At 42.9% G+C, this 19,164-nt stretch overlaps 1 protein-coding gene across 1 annotated transcript in view; it reads right to left on the bottom strand.

Annotated features, from left to right (window-relative positions):
* Positions 1-4,187: 4,187 nt before the first annotated feature.
* AMFR (autocrine motility factor receptor, E3 ubiquitin protein ligase) overlaps positions 4,188-19,164 on the bottom strand; it is a 54,765-nt gene continuing 39,788 nt past the window's right edge. The window contains exons 10-14 of the mRNA XM_006882514.1: positions 18,664-18,767; positions 12,034-12,168; positions 10,499-10,582; positions 5,151-5,335; positions 4,188-4,335 (exon numbers count right to left, since the gene is read on the bottom strand). Of these exons, the coding sequence (XP_006882576.1) occupies positions 4,188-4,335; positions 5,151-5,335; positions 10,499-10,582; positions 12,034-12,168; positions 18,664-18,767 (656 nt within the window). The remainder of the gene's footprint in view (positions 4,336-5,150; positions 5,336-10,498; positions 10,583-12,033; positions 12,169-18,663; positions 18,768-19,164) is intronic.

The raw sequence follows: 19,164 nt of genomic DNA, 5'->3' as shown, positions 1-19,164 counted from the left end.
AAAAAACAAAACAAAAGGAAAAAACTACCATTTCATCCATACTTTTAAAAAAAAAAAAGTAAACAAACGCATCTGCACCACTCTCCCCCCACCACTGAGCCCAGGGCCTGGGTTAGGGCTTGGAGCTGGGTACTCGGGGCACTCTCCTGGGAGCCACCCAAACCCCTGCAAGACCCTCTCAGATACATGACACTATGCGGAGCTCCGCCCGTCCTGGGCCGCCCCAACCTACACGTACTCCAGGTTTGTATAGAAAAAGCACAGCTCACCCTGGCCAGTAGCTGCCAAAACCAAGAATCCCTCTCAGATACATAAATAGAGCCCGATAGAAATCAGTTTTCCCACCACTCCTTTTCTAAAGATTTCCTTTGTAAAAAAAAAAATAAAAATCCAATTTTGTCCTGATGAGTACTACGTATTACGGACCAGATCAGCACTCAAGGTTTTTGGGAAGCTGGGTGTGGCTTTTCCTCTGACGGTTTCCATTCTCAGGCGTCACCCCTTTCGTGATCTGCTCCCCTCGCTACCTTTTCCTTTGTCTGATGACCTGCGTTCACTCTTTCTCATGTGGGGATGTTTGTGCTACAGAGAAAAAGAACAAAACAAAACAAAAATTTTTAAATACCACAAGATGGGGGGCGGGGAAACCACAACAACAACAAAAAAAAATTGAGAAAAAAGAAGATGGAATGTAGTGTTTACATTAAAGTGTCACGGTTTTCATGACCTGTCCTATGTCATTTCTACTGACTAGTATCCAAACCTGTTCACAGATTCACTTTTAAGACAATATTTGCTGAAGACCAGTCACAGCCATTTCAAATAGAGGCGACAAAAAAAACACACACACAAAGTTAAAAACACAAGAGTGGAAAAAAAAAAAAGACCAAACCAACCTTGGGGGGGGAAAAAAAGGAAAAATATAAAAGAAAAAAAAAAAAAAAAGCAGCCCCGGGTCTTTCTAAGCCTTTCTATTCCCAATCGGTGAGGTTTCTGTGGTATCTTACACACTGCCAGTCTACTTCTCTAATGGAAAATTCATGTGTAGCTCAATAAAGAGAATGTTTGTCTGTATTCTCAGTCTCTCACCTCTGGCTTCTGGGCGACAGTTATCGGGTCGGGAGGAGAAGGAGGGAGGGGCTGACTGGGCCACAGGCGTTGGGAGGCTGGGGGGCAGAGTAAAGGCTGAGTGAAGAATCCCCACAAGCGTGTCACCTCACGCCCCCCTCAGTGCTGTGAGCAGGGGCGAGACAGGACACGTGGCTCTTAGTGGTGAGTGGCCCAGTGCCACTTGGGAACAAGGAGGGTAGGGGAGTAGGCGGGCCGCTTGTCATTGACAGAGCACCCCCCTTCTTCCAGGCCCCACCTCCTCATACCCAGCTATCTTGGGGAGTTTTATAAATGGTAGAATGGGAAGGAAGTAGCCCAAAATTTCCTAATGGAGAACTTTGTTCCTTCTGTACCCAGCTGTTCCTCCAGAGAGGTTGGTGGACCCAAGAATGAGGCCAAACAGAAACTGCCTGGGTCGTCTTAACCCAAGGGGGACACATCTCATTTTGGACAAACCCAAAGGGCAATTCAAGTGGGCCCGTTTGAGTCCTCGCTCCTTTAGGGGGTGTGGGGTGGTTTCAGCAGCTCCTCTTGGTGGGCCAGGAGCACCTCGAATGACTGGGACCTGCACAGAGATGAAAGGCACTTTCTCTAAATGTGGCATCACTGAATTTCTAGGCTTTAATAGCCTTCTTCCCCAGTAACTCCAAATGAGTTTGCAGATAAAAACCAAGTTTCTTTGCTTGATCCTTTTTAATAAGAGAGGTCAGGTTTTTTGTGTTGTTTTTTTAAGAATTCAGGATGGTAGGAAGCACAATCTATGCATCATTTTTAAAAAGTGTCCTATGATTCTGATAAGTAGCCAGGCCTATGACCACACTTAACCTAAAAAGTACACAGACAAGGTATGAGACGGGAAGAGTGCCTTCCCAACGAGGCTGGCCACTTGGCTCTCACAAAGCACTGGTTCCATTCCTTCACACGGCTGAGGTTCAAGTCTGTGCAGCTCAAGGGGGAAAGTGGATTCAAGTGGCCACCTGAACACACACTGAGAAGAAGTAAAATGTCCACATGGACCATAATCCTGTGGTACACAAAAACCTTGACCTTTAGAGGGGCCAGATCATGAACCCACCATGTCTTAACAAAGTGGGGCTCCTAAGAGAATGACTACTTGTACAGATCACGAAAGGGCAAGGACCGCTCAGCTGTCACTAGACTGCCCAAGACCTCTTGTTTTCCGTATACTTGAACCCTTGGCCTCACCTCAGCCCCAGCGGCTCCCAGCCCCAATAGCCATGAGGGTGGGGAAGGTGAATCTCTGGGAGTTTGCTCTATAGAACTGAAAACCAGACCAGCTCCAGCTACTGCTCTAAGCATTTGTCCCATGACCTCCAAGAGTCAAAAGAAACGACGGCTAGAATCTTTAATTCCTCAGAGGCAACATCTAAGGGTGAGTTTCAGACTTCTCTTCTTGAGCCACTGTAAGCTACTTAAGAGATTTCTCCCACTTTGACCACTGTGGTTCTGCTGTATCGCCATTATCTCCAAACTCCCTAAAATTGGCCCAATACAATTTTCTCTTCTCACACATCTGAATCTGTGTCACCCTTCATGTGTAAAACATGCAAACTAAAGAAGTGACATTCAAGGAAAATTTTTAAAAAATCTCTCCATTCACCTTGAAAAATGAGATAAACTGCAATAAAAATCCAATTCCGTGTTCTCAAAATAAATATTAAGAAAAATCAAATCCCCCAATTCAGAAAGATCAAAATCAAAATGAGTGTGAAGCCTCAGAAGAGCACTGCCTTAGCCTCTAGCCACACACAACACAGGAGAAGAGTTTGCTTTTTATTATTATTATTTTACAATAAAAACAGAAATAGCTATGCTCTTAACAAAACAAATGAAAAAAAATATCAGAAATTTACTACAGCATTTCAAAGTAAGGCTTCTGTAAGATTTATTGAAATAAATTACCTGCCTAAATTATTATTCATCACCCTTTTCTCAATTACTTTTAAACAGTCTAGAAACTTGTAGTTACAGAAAATACATTTAACCTTGCCAATAATTTTAGATAATACTGGATTCTTCCCAAAAGGACTAAAATGATGCTTTCAAACATTTTAAAAATTCTAATATGATGGGGTCATAAAAATGAACTGTGCAACTTATGATTGTGTGTGTCATATTTTTAAAGTTAAACGTGTGAAGAACCTGGAAGGTTTAGGAACTGGGTCTGGCCCTAAGGCGGTAGACTCAACGTCTTAACCTTTCCATGTTAATTAAACCAACAGGAACAAACTTATGAAAATGGAAGGACTTGAAGGAAAAAAAATTACAGTATCTCTTATTTCTTCAATAAAGTCCTCTGAAGTTGCAAGACTCACATCTTCCCCAAGGTCCAAACTCACTGAGTGAAACGGCCTAATTCACTTGACTGAGGAACTGAAACTACAATGTTTGCCGCCTGGTCCTTTCAGGGGACGCAGAGGGGACATAAAGCACCACCTCTGCCTATCAAAAATCCAGAATGCCAGCCTTGATCTACGTCCTCAGAAAGTCAGTCCTGGACTGAGTGTGACACAAAGGAGGTCCTTACTCTACTCGACAGCCCTTGGCCTTTCCCCTCTAAGGCAGGCGTCAAACCAAGCACTCTTTCTCGGGATCCCCACGGCTCTGGCCTCTGTAAGATCTTGAATGCCCGGCACTAAGAACAGCAGTGTGACATCACCGAAGGAGCAGTTCAGGCCCAAGCTGCACATCTCCTCCCCAGCCCAGCAGATCTGGGGCTTAGAGACACCAGCAGTTTTGGTGATCTGTGCACAAAGCAGTAACCAAAGCTGCTGCAGTAGGTCTTTCAATCTCCCCCAAGCCCCAAGAAGTTGACGCCAGAAGAGATCATGCCTAGAGTTAAAATGTGCAGTGTTTCTAAGGGGAGGAGAAATGTCACATAGAAAGTATTACAAAAAGGATTAAATTTGTCAGCTGTCCAAACACTATTAAGACCACATGCTTTATACAGCGGCAATGCAGTCAAGCCCACGTCTTCACACAGCAGGCAGCACGGGGGTGGCCTTTCCTCCCGGGCACTTGTGCAGGAGGAGCGAGCTGAGGAAGGCCCGCCGTCGCTAGGACGTCTGCTGTTTCTGAAGTCTCCGCTCGGCAGCCGCTGCCAACATCCTTCGACGGAGGGTCACGGGGTCAGAGGACGTGCCTTCCAGAGGGGGACAGCTCTCCGAGGTTGAGTCATCTTCGGAACTTTTGTTCAAGAAACGCCTAACAAAACACAAAGGAGTTGCACAAGTGATATGGCAACTTGTGGGACACACAACAGTGCATTTCTTTCTTTCTAATTTCTGCCTTTTCGATACACCCTCATGAAGCTGCCAAGGCTCTCTGCCTAACCAGGAGAGAAAGAGCCCTGTGACCAGGAAGAGGCTCACTCGTGTCCATCCCTCCCCACAAGAACGTGACGGCCTCACAATCTCAAATTCCATGTCAGACACAGGCCACAAAAAGAACATGATTATCAATTCTATCCGCATCCGTTTAAATAAAAACAACAAGCAAAACCTCACACCCCCCTTCACAGCAACACCGTCTCTCCATTACATCCAGTCATGGGTAAAGGAGATGACACGTGGCATGTGAAGGCTATGTTCCAATCGGAGGCTAAGCAGTAGACTGGTCAAGAGGGAGGTGGTCTCAGGGGAGCCAGACCCCAGGCAAGAGCTAACCTCTCTAAGGCCTTAGCATCTGCAGGCTACAAGTCGTTCAGGTGGCTGTAATAACAGTGCTTCCCATCAGAGTTCAGAGAATTACATGGAAATGAAGAGTGTGGAACATGCTAGCACATGTGTCATCTGTTAATGTGTGCGCAGAGGGTCACAGGTTGGCCATCACTGACAGTACCAGCCCCCCCTTACCAGCCAGGGCCAGCGCTGCCAGACCTCTGCTTGTTCAAGACAGGCCTGCGATCTGAACTAAGTGCTACATAATGGTGCAGTGCTGGCACCTGTTTAAGACACCACGAGGGCCCTACGAGAGGAAGGCCTTCAGGCCCTGGTTTCTGCCCTGCAGAATCAACTTACTTCCGAGCCTGCTGCAGGAGGTCATCCTTGCGCTGGACCAGCATACGCTGTCTCTCGTCAGCGGACTTGGAGAAACGGCTTCCCCGAGCCTCAAAGTCTTCCACCTCGCTGGGCTCCACATCGGTCTCATTGAAGTCCATCGCCTCCTCCAGCCAAGGACTGAGGTCCAGTGGCACACGCTCAGTCTGGGCACAGAGGAGAAGCAGAAAGGCAACCGTGAACATGGGCCACCTCTGAAGACTGCTCTTCAGAACAGCCCTAAACAAATGACTCTTCTGAACCGATAGAAAAGATGCTACGAGGCAAAGCGGCAGCCAAGAGGGCACTAAATGTACATGTGGAATGGCAGATGGGAGTTCTCTGAGGGCAGGCGTACGTATCTGGCTCTGTACCCTTGAAAACAGGGCATGACTCATGCTGCTTCTTGTGGTGGGCCACCAAGTCAAACCAACCCATAGCTGATGCTCCAGGGGGTTTTCAGAAGCAACAAATAGTACAGGAGACTGCTCACCCTCCTGCAGAGCAGCTGGTGGTTTAGAACTGCCTGTTTTGGGGACTGCAGCACAGTTTTTTGCCACTAGGCCATCAGTCTTTCTGCTCTCCAACTCCCTGTTGTTGTTAGGAGCCACTGAAGTTGACTATGCTTCATGGTGACATTATGAACAACAGTTCTGAACCTTGCCCTACGCTGCTTCCTTCTTTCTCATCTCAGATATGCCTGTGCCCACTGTTACAGTCAATGTCAATTCACCTCATGAAGGGCCTTCCTCTCTTTCTCTGACCCTCTCTTTTCCAGCACGGTGTCTTTTTCTAAGGACTGGCCTCTCTCCTGACAACATGTCCAAAGTACGTGAGACCAAGTTTCACCATGTTTGCCTCTAAGAAGCACTCTGGTTGCAATTCCTCTGAGACTTGGATCAGGTCCATCTTAGTCTCTGAGCTGACATGCTAGCTCTTCAGCTCTTTGGAGAGGTCTTGACAACAGATTTACCCAACACATCTTTTTTTTTTAGTGTTACAGACTGCTATTTGCTTTCCCCTACCTCACATGATTTAACAAATTAATAATACTTTAGTGACATTCTAATATGCAAGAACAGCATCAAACAGTTATTATACAAGTACCTAGGCTGATGCACATAGTTTGCTGTTGAACCTTTTTATTATGGTTAAAGGCTCAATTTCGGTTTTACTATTTTTAAGTTACATGAAACGCTGTTTAACAACTATTTGCAAATGAAAAACAAACTAAGAAAATTAAGGGGGAGGGAGTATTTTTTGACTTGTGAGATTGAGTCCAGTGGACTTTGCTTCCTTAGCTGGCAGCTCAGGGTCTGGAACAAAACTCAGTATTCAGGTTACCTATAGAAACAGGAGCAAACCTTCGGTGGTATTTCCAAAGACAACATTATCTGGAGGTGTCTGGCATTCTCAGTTGTTGGATACCTCGGGTCGAGCATGCTGAGTTGAGTTTGTGCCAACGGTTCAGTCCATCTTTTGTTGTCTCCTCCTAATGTCAGGAATGCTCAGGTGAGTCTGAAGGTCCCTTCTTGGTCGCCAAAATGGTACTGAATGCAAGGGGTTCTTTCCGTAGTCAGTTGCCAATAAGACAAACGGATTGCAATATCCATAAGCACTTTATTACAGATCTGTGGAGGACAGTGGGTCAGCCTCAAAGACTGCCTCCGCAACACATCTTTTGATGCCTTTACTGCTATTGCCATGGGTACTGATTGTGGATCCAAGTGAAATAAAATCAGTAACTACTACAATCTTTTCTCCAGCTATCATAACGTTGCCTACTGAACCAGTGGTGAGCATTTTTGTTTACTGGATGTTGAGATGTAATCCATATTTTTTTTTTTTAGCAAACAAGTGAAAAAGGTTTATTAAGGTACAAGACAGATGCATAGCTAGTGAAAGGTAGGCTACATAATAAAGAGTTAAAATAAAAAAGAAAGAAAAGGGGTATAGGGTCCCAGAAAAGACAGGTGTGAACCCAAATCTTAGAGCACGGTGCCAGCAGAATAGGAGAAAAAGACTGAGATGTATGCCACATTGAAGATTACAGATGGTATTCAATCGATTCCTGGAGGCTTGTTTCTCATGAATCCTGCAGTGCAGCTTGGACTTCTTCCTCCAATACTGTCAGTTCGTAGCCATATGCCATCTTCTAAAACAGCTGAGCATCAACCAATGCTTTTTGGCAGGATGACTCTGTATTCTTTCCATCTTCTTTTGCTAGTTCCTATGCCATTCAGTATTTTGCTCAGAGAATCCTTTATTACTCCAACTCAAGTCTTGAATAATCCCCCCTTTAGTTCTTTTTTTTATTTTTAATGTATTATTTTTACGTGTACCATCAAATCAGATCTGACTGGTACAGGAGGAGATTGCTCCTTCCTTCTCCAGCACAGCATCTGGTGGATTTGAACTGCATACCTCTGGGATTGCAGTGCAGCGTCTTGCCACTAGGCCACCAGAGCTCCCTTCCCCCTTTAGTTCTTAAAGCTCAAGAAGTGCTGCATGTATTTTTTTCTTTTTTTCTAACTATGTATATTTTATTACTTTATCTTCTTGAGCCACTCTTTGAAAATCTTCTTGTTCAGTTCTTTATTGCTTTAACTATAAATTTACATTCAAGAGCAAGTTTCAGAAAGTCCTCTGATGTTCATTTTGGTCTTTCTTTTTTAATGATCCTTTTCCTTTTTCATGTATAATATCAGAATCTTTGATGTTACCCCACCACTAACCTAATCTTCAGTCTTCAGTCTTCAATCTATTCTTGAGACAGTCTCTAAATTCAGTGGAACATCTGAGTCATTCTTGCCCTCTTCTGGACTTATTTTCTTCAGCTTCAACCTGAAGCAGGTGATGGTCTGTTTTGTATCTGGCCTCTGGTCTTGCTTAGACAGGTATAGCTGCCCTGATTTCTGTGTAGTCCAGTGAGGTCCACATGTATAGCCACTGTTTATGTTGTCAGGAAGGCTATTTGGTCTTGCAAAAGTCTTTTACACCATTTATGACACTGTTTCTATCACCAGTCATATTTTCCAATTATTAATCTTTTTTGCCTCCAAATGATAGTCTAAGTGTACTGTACATAGGGTTTTCGAAGGCCTGTAACTTCAGAAGTGGATGGTCAATCCTTCTTCCTAGTCTGTCTCAGTTTTTAAACATATATAATAGTATCTGACAGACAAGCACTCTACAGAAAAGAGCAGATGAAAGTCATTTACCAGTTAGAAAAAGACAAATATTCAATGTCGCTGCCCATGCGGCTACATGTTTGGTTGTTGTTTTTTTGTTTTGTTTTGTGGTTTTGGTTGTTCTTTTTTTTAATTTTTTTTTTGGTTGTTTTTTTTTTAATCCACCCTTTCCCTACTGTACCACCAACCCTTCCTACTTTTGCATACAACATTCAACACCCGTCTCCCATTGACCAGACCCTGATATAACGGCTTAAGTCTCCAACTTTTGAATTCCAATCACCAGTAATGATCAATATATTTTGATTGGACTGATTTCAGACTTTGTAAAAAAAATTCCATTTGGCAAAATGTTCAATTTGTTAATCTTTTGGCATTTATGAGTGGTGTCTAAACTTGAATATTAGTACTATTAACTATCACCCTTGTAAGTATATGGATAATATTCTAATACTAACAGCATTGTACTTTGGCATAGATCTTCAAATGTTGAATTTACAGATGAATGTAACACCATTCCTATTATAGTAAACCTTATGACTGTCCCATTCTAGTGCCCAGGATGTCTCGGTAGCACCATGAAGCCAATGGGCAGCATCATAACCGATGCAGAAAGGACTGAGGTTGTTATTTCATCTTACTCGGATCTACAATCAACACTCTTGGCACCAGCAGTCAGAAAATCAAAAGATGAGTTGCAATGGGAAAATCTGCTGTTAAGGATCTCTCCAGAGTGCTAAAGAGCAACAATGTCAGTCTAGAGAGTAAGGTGCACCAGATCCTAGCCATGGTCTTCTCAACTGACTGCTGTGCATCTGAAAGCTGGACAACAAATTAGGATGCCAGAAGAAGAATCAATGCCTTTGAGCTGTGGTGCTGGAGAAGAGTAGTGAACACACCATAGACAGCCAAGAGAACAAGCAGGTCTATCCTGGAGAGGGTGAAACCAGGGGGTTCCTTGGAGGCAAGGATTTTGAAACTCTATCCCATATACTTTAGGCACAACAGCAGGAGGGACCAGTCCCTGGAGAAGGACATCATGCTCAGAAGGGGGAGGTCAGCACAGAAGAGAAAACCCTGTATGAGATGGACAGACACAGTGACTGTGTCATAAGGGGCAAGTGTGTCAAAGATGGTGAACTGGCTCAGGACAGAGCAAGGTGCAGAGCCACTGTTCACAGGATCACTAGGAGTTGTCCTCAACAGGACCTAGGATATTACAGATCTTGATGCAATCCATTTCCTTTCTGACGACTTCCAAATTTCGTAGATTCATACATTCACATGCCTATTAGGAATATGAGTTTTAAGTGGTTTCTCCTCACACTTAGTTACATCACGCCAGGAAACGGTGGTCGTGAAAGCTTTACTCCATTTACGTCATCGAGCCTGACTCTCCTTGCGGAGGCAGCTCCTCCCCGCTGGGTTTGGAGTGCCTCCCAGACTCATTTTCCTGCACTCTGTCAGACAACGTCCTGCTGATACTCACAAGGTTTTCACCAGGCAATTTTTTTCAGAAGTAGATCCACTGGAGATTCTTCTTTTCAGTCTGAGTTAAGGACGATCATTCCAAATCACTCAAAGTATACTCCCTACTAGGCCTATCTACTTCCCATGATTACCATGCTCTCTCTTCCACCCTACCCCTCAGGCAGTCTCACTTTTGAGAAATGTACAGAGAAATACCTGGAAACCCTGAAATGTAAGACGGAGGGAGCCTAAGCTGATGATCTCAGCTCCTAAAAAGCTCATCCCAGCCGGTCTCTGCCTGGGTTTGGATGAGCCCTGTCACCCTTAGAGTCCTAGGACCAAGCCCCGCTTCATCTTGTGGGTCCTAAGGTGCCACTGAAGGTCAAGGGAGAAGGGCTAGTCCAGGGCCAGTCTGACTCCTACGTGTCCAGGTCATATAAGAGTTCTCCAGGAAGTGGTGGCAGTAGGTCTGGGTAGACACGCAGGCCGGACCATGGGCACAAATGCATTTATTGACTTTTTATTTTGAGAAGACTCCCAGGCCTTCCTTTTGTTTTCTTGCCCTCAGGTTCACAATGTTGGGGCGGGACTAGAGAAGAACTGGAGCAGATCACTGCCATGCGCCACGCTCCTCCCACACGCATATCCTCACTAATGCTCTGACTTTACCTGAGTAGAGGCTTCTCCCTCCTCCTGCTCACTGGCTGGCCTTTCCACGGGACTGTTCAGAGCAGGTCTAATGCTCTCTGACCGCTGCAAGAGACACAGATCCATAAACGGGAGAGTCACTGAACAGTAAACAAGAGATTCCAGCCCAGCGTGCTCAAAGCTAGAGCATCCAGGAAATAAAGGCAGCACATACTAAAGGAAAAGCAAAGGAACTCAAGAGGACATCAGCTCCACATTTACTTCCCTTTTCTAAGACAGTTATCACAATATTATGACAAAAGTAGATACCATTAACTGAGTCTATGTTTTGTATCTAGCACCAAGATAAATCCTTATCATTATCTTTAAAATAGATCTCTCTTATTCTCTTTGCTGGCCAATTCCAGATCTTGGGCAATGCAGGTGCTCAGTGACCCTTCCTACTTCAGTGCTCACTGGCCAGTTCCCATATTTGATGACCTGGGAACTTCTATCTGGCTGCATGAGCTAGTTCTGCCACTCGAGAAGCAGCCTACCACCAATGACTGACGGGAACTGGTCTGTAACTATTCCAGGCTCCCTGGGCCCTCAGAGGAGATAACGTGTCTTGTCCTGGCTACCACTGTCATCCCCCAGTGGATCAGGTTTCAGTTGCCCACAGTGGACTCTGCTTGGTAGCAAATCTTTCAGAGGCTGCCCTCCCTTCTCACTCTCATATCAGTGTGTTCTGGGATTCCCTTCCAAAGAAAACACTTACATTCTAATCTTTGTCTCAGGTCTGTCCCTAGAGAATCCAAGTCAACGACAACGTAACATAGCTAAGAACTGGCAAATACTATCTAAAGCACCAATTTGCTTGAGTCTCAAGTTCATGGGCCAGGAAAGCTTTTTTTTTTAAGAAATAAAAAAGTAAAAAAATCCAATGTTCAGAGATAGACTTGCAATGTACCCAGTAGAAAACCAGAGTAATATGTAGAGTCTACTGGGGACGTGTGGCATTACACAGGGGCTGGCAAATGACTGGACAAATTCAGTCTGTTGCTTATTCAGTATATTTTACTGGAGCCCAGTTAAGTGCATTTATTTACATATTATCCATGACTTTCATAATGTTAAAATAAGAAAACTCAGAAACAAAATAAAAACTATTTACTATCTGCCTTTTCTAGAAAGAGAAACTGATGCTGTGACAAACTAGACTGGCAAGAGAAGGCTGGGTTAAAGTATGCAAAAATGACTCATATACCTTTGTCCTTGTTATAATCTCAACTGTCAATGAATAGACTGTAACTCACAGCAATGCTGTGGACAAGAGAGGTGAACTTTGCTCTATAATGAACCACCTCTCAATCTCTGAAATGCTCAAGCCTACTGTTACAATTCATCTTATTGGGGCTTTTCCTCTTTCTAGGGAAAGGGAGGGAACCTGTGGAAAAACCTTTCATCAAATTACAACTTAAAGGATTTGGCAAATAATAAAAACTGTTACCCTAGAATGATTAAATCTTTGTGAAGACAGATTCCATTTGCATACTTTAAAAAAAAAATCCATTTACCTGTGTGGGAAAAGGTACTTGAATCCGTCCTTCTAAAATATTGTCTGTTGTTATTTCAACTGAACGTGTCAGCTGGAGGTCCTGCAGCACCAAGTGGTATGGAACCTGGGGAAACATTTCTTGAATCTGATGTGCCTACAGAAATACAAATACACAATTTGTAGAAATGGTCATACTCAACAGTCACTTTATTAAGGTTATAGTTACAGCTGACCTTGGGCACTAAACTTGAATTCTCACCTCAAAAACATAAGTAAGGGAGGAGCCAGGTGGTACATGTTATTTGTGACTGGCTACTAATCTAAAAAAAAGCCATTCAAACCATTTGAGCAGTCCAATGACTGGTGGAAGAAAGGCCTGGCAAGATGCCTCCATAAAGACTATATTCAAGAAAATGATATGCAGCAATTCTACTACATAGCACTCACAAAGCTGTCATGAGTCAGGGTCTGGCTTGACTACAACCAATAATTCTGACTTAAAATTTGCTGTCACCTATATATTTAAAATATATACCAGATACTAAAGTCTTGATATTAAAAAACAGAATGACAACACATCATCAAACTGCAATCCCTTACAATTTTTTCAAGCCTGTAGAAAGACCTTATACCCTATCCAAGTTGATACTGACAGAAGTAGAACACTTGAAGGTTGTTGTTATGTGCCGTCGAGTCGCTTGTGACTCTATGTACAACAGCCCTAAACCCTGCTCTATCTTGTGCCAATCACATTGCCTCCAACACACCCATACCAATTACCCCAGTCACTGAATCAATCCACTTCATAGAAGGCCTTCCTCTCCTGCACCTGCCCTCCACCTTCCCAAGCATGATGTCCTTCTCCAAAAGGACCGGTCCCTCTTTACAACATGTCCAAAGTAGGTCAGACGAAGCCTCAGAATCCTTGCCTCCAAGGAGCAGCCTGGTTTAACCCTCTCCAGGATGAATCTGTTTGTTTTCTTGGCAGTCCATGGTACATTCAATACTCTTCTCCAACACCACAGCTCAAAGGCATCAATTCTCCTTCTATCCTCCCTAGTCATTGTTCAACTCTCTGACACATAACAAGTGATTGCAAAGACCATGGCCTGTATGAGACACACCTTAGTCTCCAGAGTGACACCACTGCTCTTCAGTACTTTGGAGAGGTCCCTAACAGCTGACTTTCCCATGGCGATACGTCTTTTAATTTCCTGGCTGCTTGTGCCAAGACTGTTGACTTGAAGATACCCATCACAAAAGAAGAAACGGACAGGGTCATAAAAAGACTCCCAAATAAAAAAGCTCTGGACCAGATGGCTTAGTTGGTGAATCCTACTAAACATTCAAAGAATTATCACCAATTATACTTAAATTACTCCAAAGTAAAGAAAAAGAAAAAAAAGAATGTTTAAGTTGCATTCTACAAAGCAATTTAGTATTCATTCTGATAACAAAACCAGGCAAAGACATTACCAAAAAAGAAAACTACAGACCAATATTCTTTCATGAAAACAGATGCAAACTGTCTTAACAAAATTGTAGCCAACAGGATGCAAGATTATACAAGAAAAATCATTTATCATGATTAAGTGGAATTCATAATAGGAATGCATGGATGGTTCAACCTAATGAAATCAATGCGGTCTATCACATCAATTAAAGCAAAGGATGACCATTCCAAAAAAATCCCTGGAAAAGGCTTTCAGCAAAATTTGACAACTCTTCTTAATTAAACACTCAACAAAGTAAGAGTAGAGGGGGATTTCCTCAAAATAATTAAAAGAATATACACAAAACCTGTGACAGTGATGTGCCAATCATGGTAATGGGCACCCACAGTGGACAGTGTTGGCTGGAGCTTCCCGACTAAATCAAGCCTGGAAGCAGGAGCGGCATCCACTTCCAAAATGGCTTGCCTCTGGAAATTCTATGTACGAACAGTGCTCAGGCTGTTCGTTCATAGGGTCGCTATGAGTCGTCTACGACTCGACGGCATTAAACAACAACAATAACACACAAAACCAAGAGCCAACATCATTCTCAATGGAGAAAGACTAAAGATATATGCCTTGCAAACAGGGACCTGGCATTGACGCCCTCTGTTACCATTCCTATTCAGTACCATATTGCAAGTGCTAGCTAAAACAAGAAAGCAAGAGTAAGAAAGAAAAGGTATCCACACTGAGAAAGAGGAGGTAAAAGTATCTCAATATGCAGTTGAGATGATAGTGTACATAGAAAACTCTAAGGAGTCAACAAAAAAACTGCAAGACCTAGTAGACCAATAAAGCAGTGTCAGGTCACAAAATTAACACACAAACATCAGTTAAATTTCTCAACAGCAACAAAGAAGACACTGAAAATGAAGCAATAACATTTATAACAGCGAACCATAATATTAAATATTTAGGAATAAATCTAATTAGAGACACAAAAGACTTTAATAAGGAAACCTACAAAAGTATAAGAAACAGTGTTATTTGTTACGTGCTGTCAAGACAACTTAAGTCATGATGATTCTATGAACCATAGCTCAGAATCTTGTTCTATCCTAACCCAACCTCACTATCTGACACACCTGATCCCATTAGCACATGTTGTTGTTGTTGTTATGTGCCATCAAGTCGCTTGTGACTCATAGTGACCCTATGTACAAGAGCCCTAAACACCGTTCTATCCTATGCCAACCTCGCCGTCTCAGACACACTCATTCCCACCACTCCACTCACAGAATCAATCCATCTCATCGAAGGTCTTCCTCTCCTGCACCGTCCCTTCACTCTCCCAAACATAATGTCCCTCTCCAAGGACCAGTCCCTTCTTGCAACATGTCCAAAGTATGTCAGATGAAGCTTCAGAATCCTTGACTCCAAGGAACATTCTGGCTTCACCCTCTCCAGGACAAACCTGTTTGTTCTCCTAGCAGTCCATGGTATATTCAACACTCTTCTCCAGCACCACAGCTCAAAGGTATCAATTCTCTTTCTATCATCCCTATTCACTGTCCAACTCTCTGATGCACGTAATTGCAAAGACTATAGCCTGGATCAGGCACACCTTAGTCTCCATCCTGACATCATTGCATTCAGTATTCTTGAGAGGTCCCTCACAGCTGACTTTCCCAATGCAATTCATCTCCTGATTTCCTGGCTGCTGTTACCAAGAGTGTTGACTGTGGGACCAAGTATACTAAAACTGTTAAAACTATCTCAACCTCTTCACCATCCATACTGATGCTGCCAATTGACCCAGCGGTGAGAATCTTTGTTTTCTTAATGTTGAGCTCCAATCCATATAGAAGACTGCAGTCCTTGACCTTCTGCAGCAAGTGCTTCAGGTCCTCCTCAGTTCCAGCACATAGTACAGTCTATTTGTCAATTCATTTCCTCTAGGGTCATCTTCTCTTGCACTGATCTTCTACCCTTCCAAATATGATATCCTTCTCCAAGAACTAGTTCCTCCAGACAACATCCCTAAAGTATGTGAGGTGGAGTTTCAAAATCCTTGCTTTCAAGAAGCAACTTGGTTTCACGTTTTCCAAGACAGACTTGTTTGTTCTCCTGGTAGTTTATGGCATTTTCAATACTCTTCGACAGCACTATACAACTCAGTGCATCAATTCTTCTGTCATCCTTAGTCACTATCCAGTTTTTAGATGTACAGCAAGCACTTGAGAAGACTACTGCTTGAATCAAGTGCACCTCAGTCTTTAGACTGACACTGTTGCTCGTTAGCACTGTAGAGAGGTCATCGACAGCAGATTTTCCCAAAGCAAGTTGTCTTTGGATTTCTTGACTGCTGGTCCCAAGAGTGTTCACTGTGAATCCAAGTAAGATGTTATTAAGAAAAACTTCAAACTTTTATCTATCATGATGCTTCCTGTTGGTCCAGTGGTAAGGATTTTTGTTTTCTTGATGTTGAGATGCAATCCATGTTGAAGACTACAGTCCTTGATCTTCTGCAGCAAGTATTTCAAGTCCTCTTCAGTTTTGGGGAGCAAGGTTATGTAACTCAGGTTGTTGCTGAGTCTTCCTCCAATCCTGATGGCAAATTGTTCTTCACACAGTCCAGCTTCTTGAGTGATTTGTTCAGCATGTAGATTGAAAAGGTATGAAGAAAGGATGCATCTCGGACACACCTCTTTCTTGATTTTGAACCATACAGTTTTCCCTTGATCTTGGTAAACAACTTCTTGGGTCTAGGTATAAGTTTCACATGAGCACAATCAAATGTTTTGGGATTCCCATTCTTCTCAATATCAGCCACAACGTGTTATGGTCCACACAGTCAAATGCCTTTGCATAGTCGATAAAATAAAAATCCTTCTGGTACTCTCTGCTTTCAGCCAAGATCCTTCTGACATCAGGAATGATACCTCTAATGCCACAACCTCTTCCATATCTAGCTTGTATACCTGGCAGTTCTCTCGATGATATACTGTTCCAGTCATTGGACACTCAAAACAGAAACCAAAAGTTGACAAACTAGGCATTAACAAGCTGAACTAGATCGGCAGTGACCACTCTGAATCAGACAATCACATGATATACTATGCCAAGAAAGAAAGAGTCAAGAAAACTGGGGCTGCATTCATAGTCAAAAAGACTATTTCTAGATCCATCCTGAAGAACAATGGTATGAGTGACAGAATACTACCAATATGAAAACAAGGAAGGCCTGTCAATACAATTATCAAAAATATATGCACCAAAAACTAAAAAAAAGCAGACAATAGAAGATTTCTACCAATATTTTCAGCCTGAAATTTATCACATGTGCAACCAAAATTCATTCATAAAAACTGGTGACTGGAATGTAAAACTTGGGGAAAGGAAGGAATAGGAGTCATAAACTATGGACTTGGTGACATAAATGAGGCTTGAGAGAGGACAGAATCTTGTGCAATCAATGATTTATTGCAAATACCTTTTATATAAAATACAAACAACAAATATGCACATGGATCTTACCCGATGGACTACACAAGACTCTTAGTGATTATATCTGTGCAAAGAGTTGTTGGAGAAGCTCAATACTGTGAAAACTAGGCCAGGTGCTGACTGTGGAGCACACCATCAACTACAGATATGCAAGTTAAAACAGAAACTAAAGAAAATGAAAACAAATCCACAAGAATCAAAATACGACCTCAAGTCTATCCCACCTGAATTTTTAAAAAAACAACAAACCCTCTCAAGAACAGGTTTGAAGCACTAAATACTTTTAAACAAAGACCAGATGAGCTGTGATATTAAAGACATCATCTGTGAAGAAGCAAAAAGTTATTCCAAGAACCCCGATGTTAACAGCAGCATTATTCCCCATAGCAATGGAAATTGCTCAGATGTCCATCAACAAAGGTATGGATTGAGAAATGGTAGTACATTTACACAACGCAAAACCAGGTAGCCCTCAGGAGCAATGATTTCATAGCATGATATATAACACGGGAGAGGCTAGAAAGCATTATGCTCAGTGAACTAACTCAGACTCTTAAGGACAAATATGGCATAAGACAGACCTTATTGTAAAAACAGAAGTACTTTTTTAAAAAATAAAGAAGTCATTGCAAAGACAGAGGAGGAAGAAAAGACCAAAATGGATGTCAGAAGAGACTTGGACTATTGCACTAGAGCACTGAGAAGCATAAACAAAGGGAAGAAATGGACGTTAAAGAGAAGATTTTAAAGGGCAGCTTGTGAAGACAAAGTATTATCATGAAATGAGCAAAGAACTGAAACCAGGAAATTAAAAAGGAAGAACTCGCTCAGCATTTCTCAAGCTGAGGAACTGAAGAACAAATCCAAGGCTCAAACTGCAATACTCAAAGATGTTATGGGCAAAATCTTGAATGATTCAGGCAGTATCAAAAGAAGATGGAAGTAATACAGAGAGTCACTGTACCAAAAAGAAATGGCTGGCAAAGCACCATTTCAAGAAGTAGCCATATAATCAAGCACCAACAGTACCATAACTTTTATTTCCTTGGGGTCTATTCCCAGTAGTGGAATATTGGGGTCACAGGATGGGGAAAATTCGTTTCACATCCTTTGGGCTTGTTAGAGGAGAGGCCAGTCCTTGGAAGAAGACATACTTGGAAAGGTGGAGGGCAGAGGAAGACCCTCAACCAGATGGATTCATGCAGTGACTGTATCAATGGGCTTAAATATATCAGGGATGATGAGGACGGCACAGGATAGGGCAAGGTTCAGAGAAGTTCTCTGTAGTCACTATGAGTTCCCTCAAAGACACCTACAACAACAGCATGCAAATTACATATGCACCTTTTCTGAGGAAACACGAAACTGCATTCCACAGTGTTGTAACATTGTATATTCCCACCAACAGTACATAAGAATTCTGGTCTCTCTGCATCCTTGCCAATATTTATTGTCTGCTGTCCTGTTAAACTTGGTTATTGCTGCTGGGTTACAAGTATTTCCAAAGGGAGCTCTGGTGGCCTAGTGGCAAGAAGCTGCGCTGCAGTACCAACGGTGTGTGGTTCAAATCCACCAGATGCTCTGCTGGAGGAGGGACAATCTCCTCCTGTACCAGTCGGGTCCAACGTGACAGCACACAACAAAAAAAAAAAAGAAAGTCTTTCCAGCCTTTCTCTCCCTCCCAGTTATGAACCATTCTCTCTTACCATTGCATTAAGCTGGGAGTTGCTTGCTTGAGCAATGCCAAGAATGTTGGTGGTGTGCATCACTTCCACAGAAAAACTTGGCAGCCAACTTGCAATCCGGGACCCTAAAACATGGGAGAACCCAGTATTAATTTCAGAGACTCTTTCTCCATGTCACCTCTCTAGAACAGCTGCTAATACTCACCCTCAGGAGACAATGCATGCCTTGTTCCAAGTGTTTCATGAAGATTCTCACTAATACTCAACCTGGGACCTGCTAATAGTATCCCCATTTTAACTTTCTCAGAGATTTCGCTCTCGTCCTCTTTAATTTTGGGTCCTTGGAGTACTCAGAGGTAACAAAGCTGCTCAAGTTTTTGAAGACTAAGGGCCCAGAACACATCACCACTAGCCTTTCCTGCCTCCTTGTGATCCGCCGGCCACACAATACCTTCCTTCCCACCCCACAATCGACTCCCAGGTCTAGAATATAAAGAAGGTTTTCACCGCCCTAATGCGGCT

The sequence above is a fragment of the Elephantulus edwardii genome, unplaced genomic scaffold (genome assembly GCF_000299155.1).
Source record: "Elephantulus edwardii isolate Elephantulus edwardi_28Jun2011 unplaced genomic scaffold, EleEdw1.0 scaffold00021, whole genome shotgun sequence".
Classification (NCBI taxonomy): domain Eukaryota; kingdom Metazoa; phylum Chordata; class Mammalia; order Macroscelidea; family Macroscelididae; genus Elephantulus; species Elephantulus edwardii.
The sequence above is the reverse complement of the archived record's forward strand: the minus strand, read 5'-3'. Positions and strand labels throughout refer to the sequence as shown.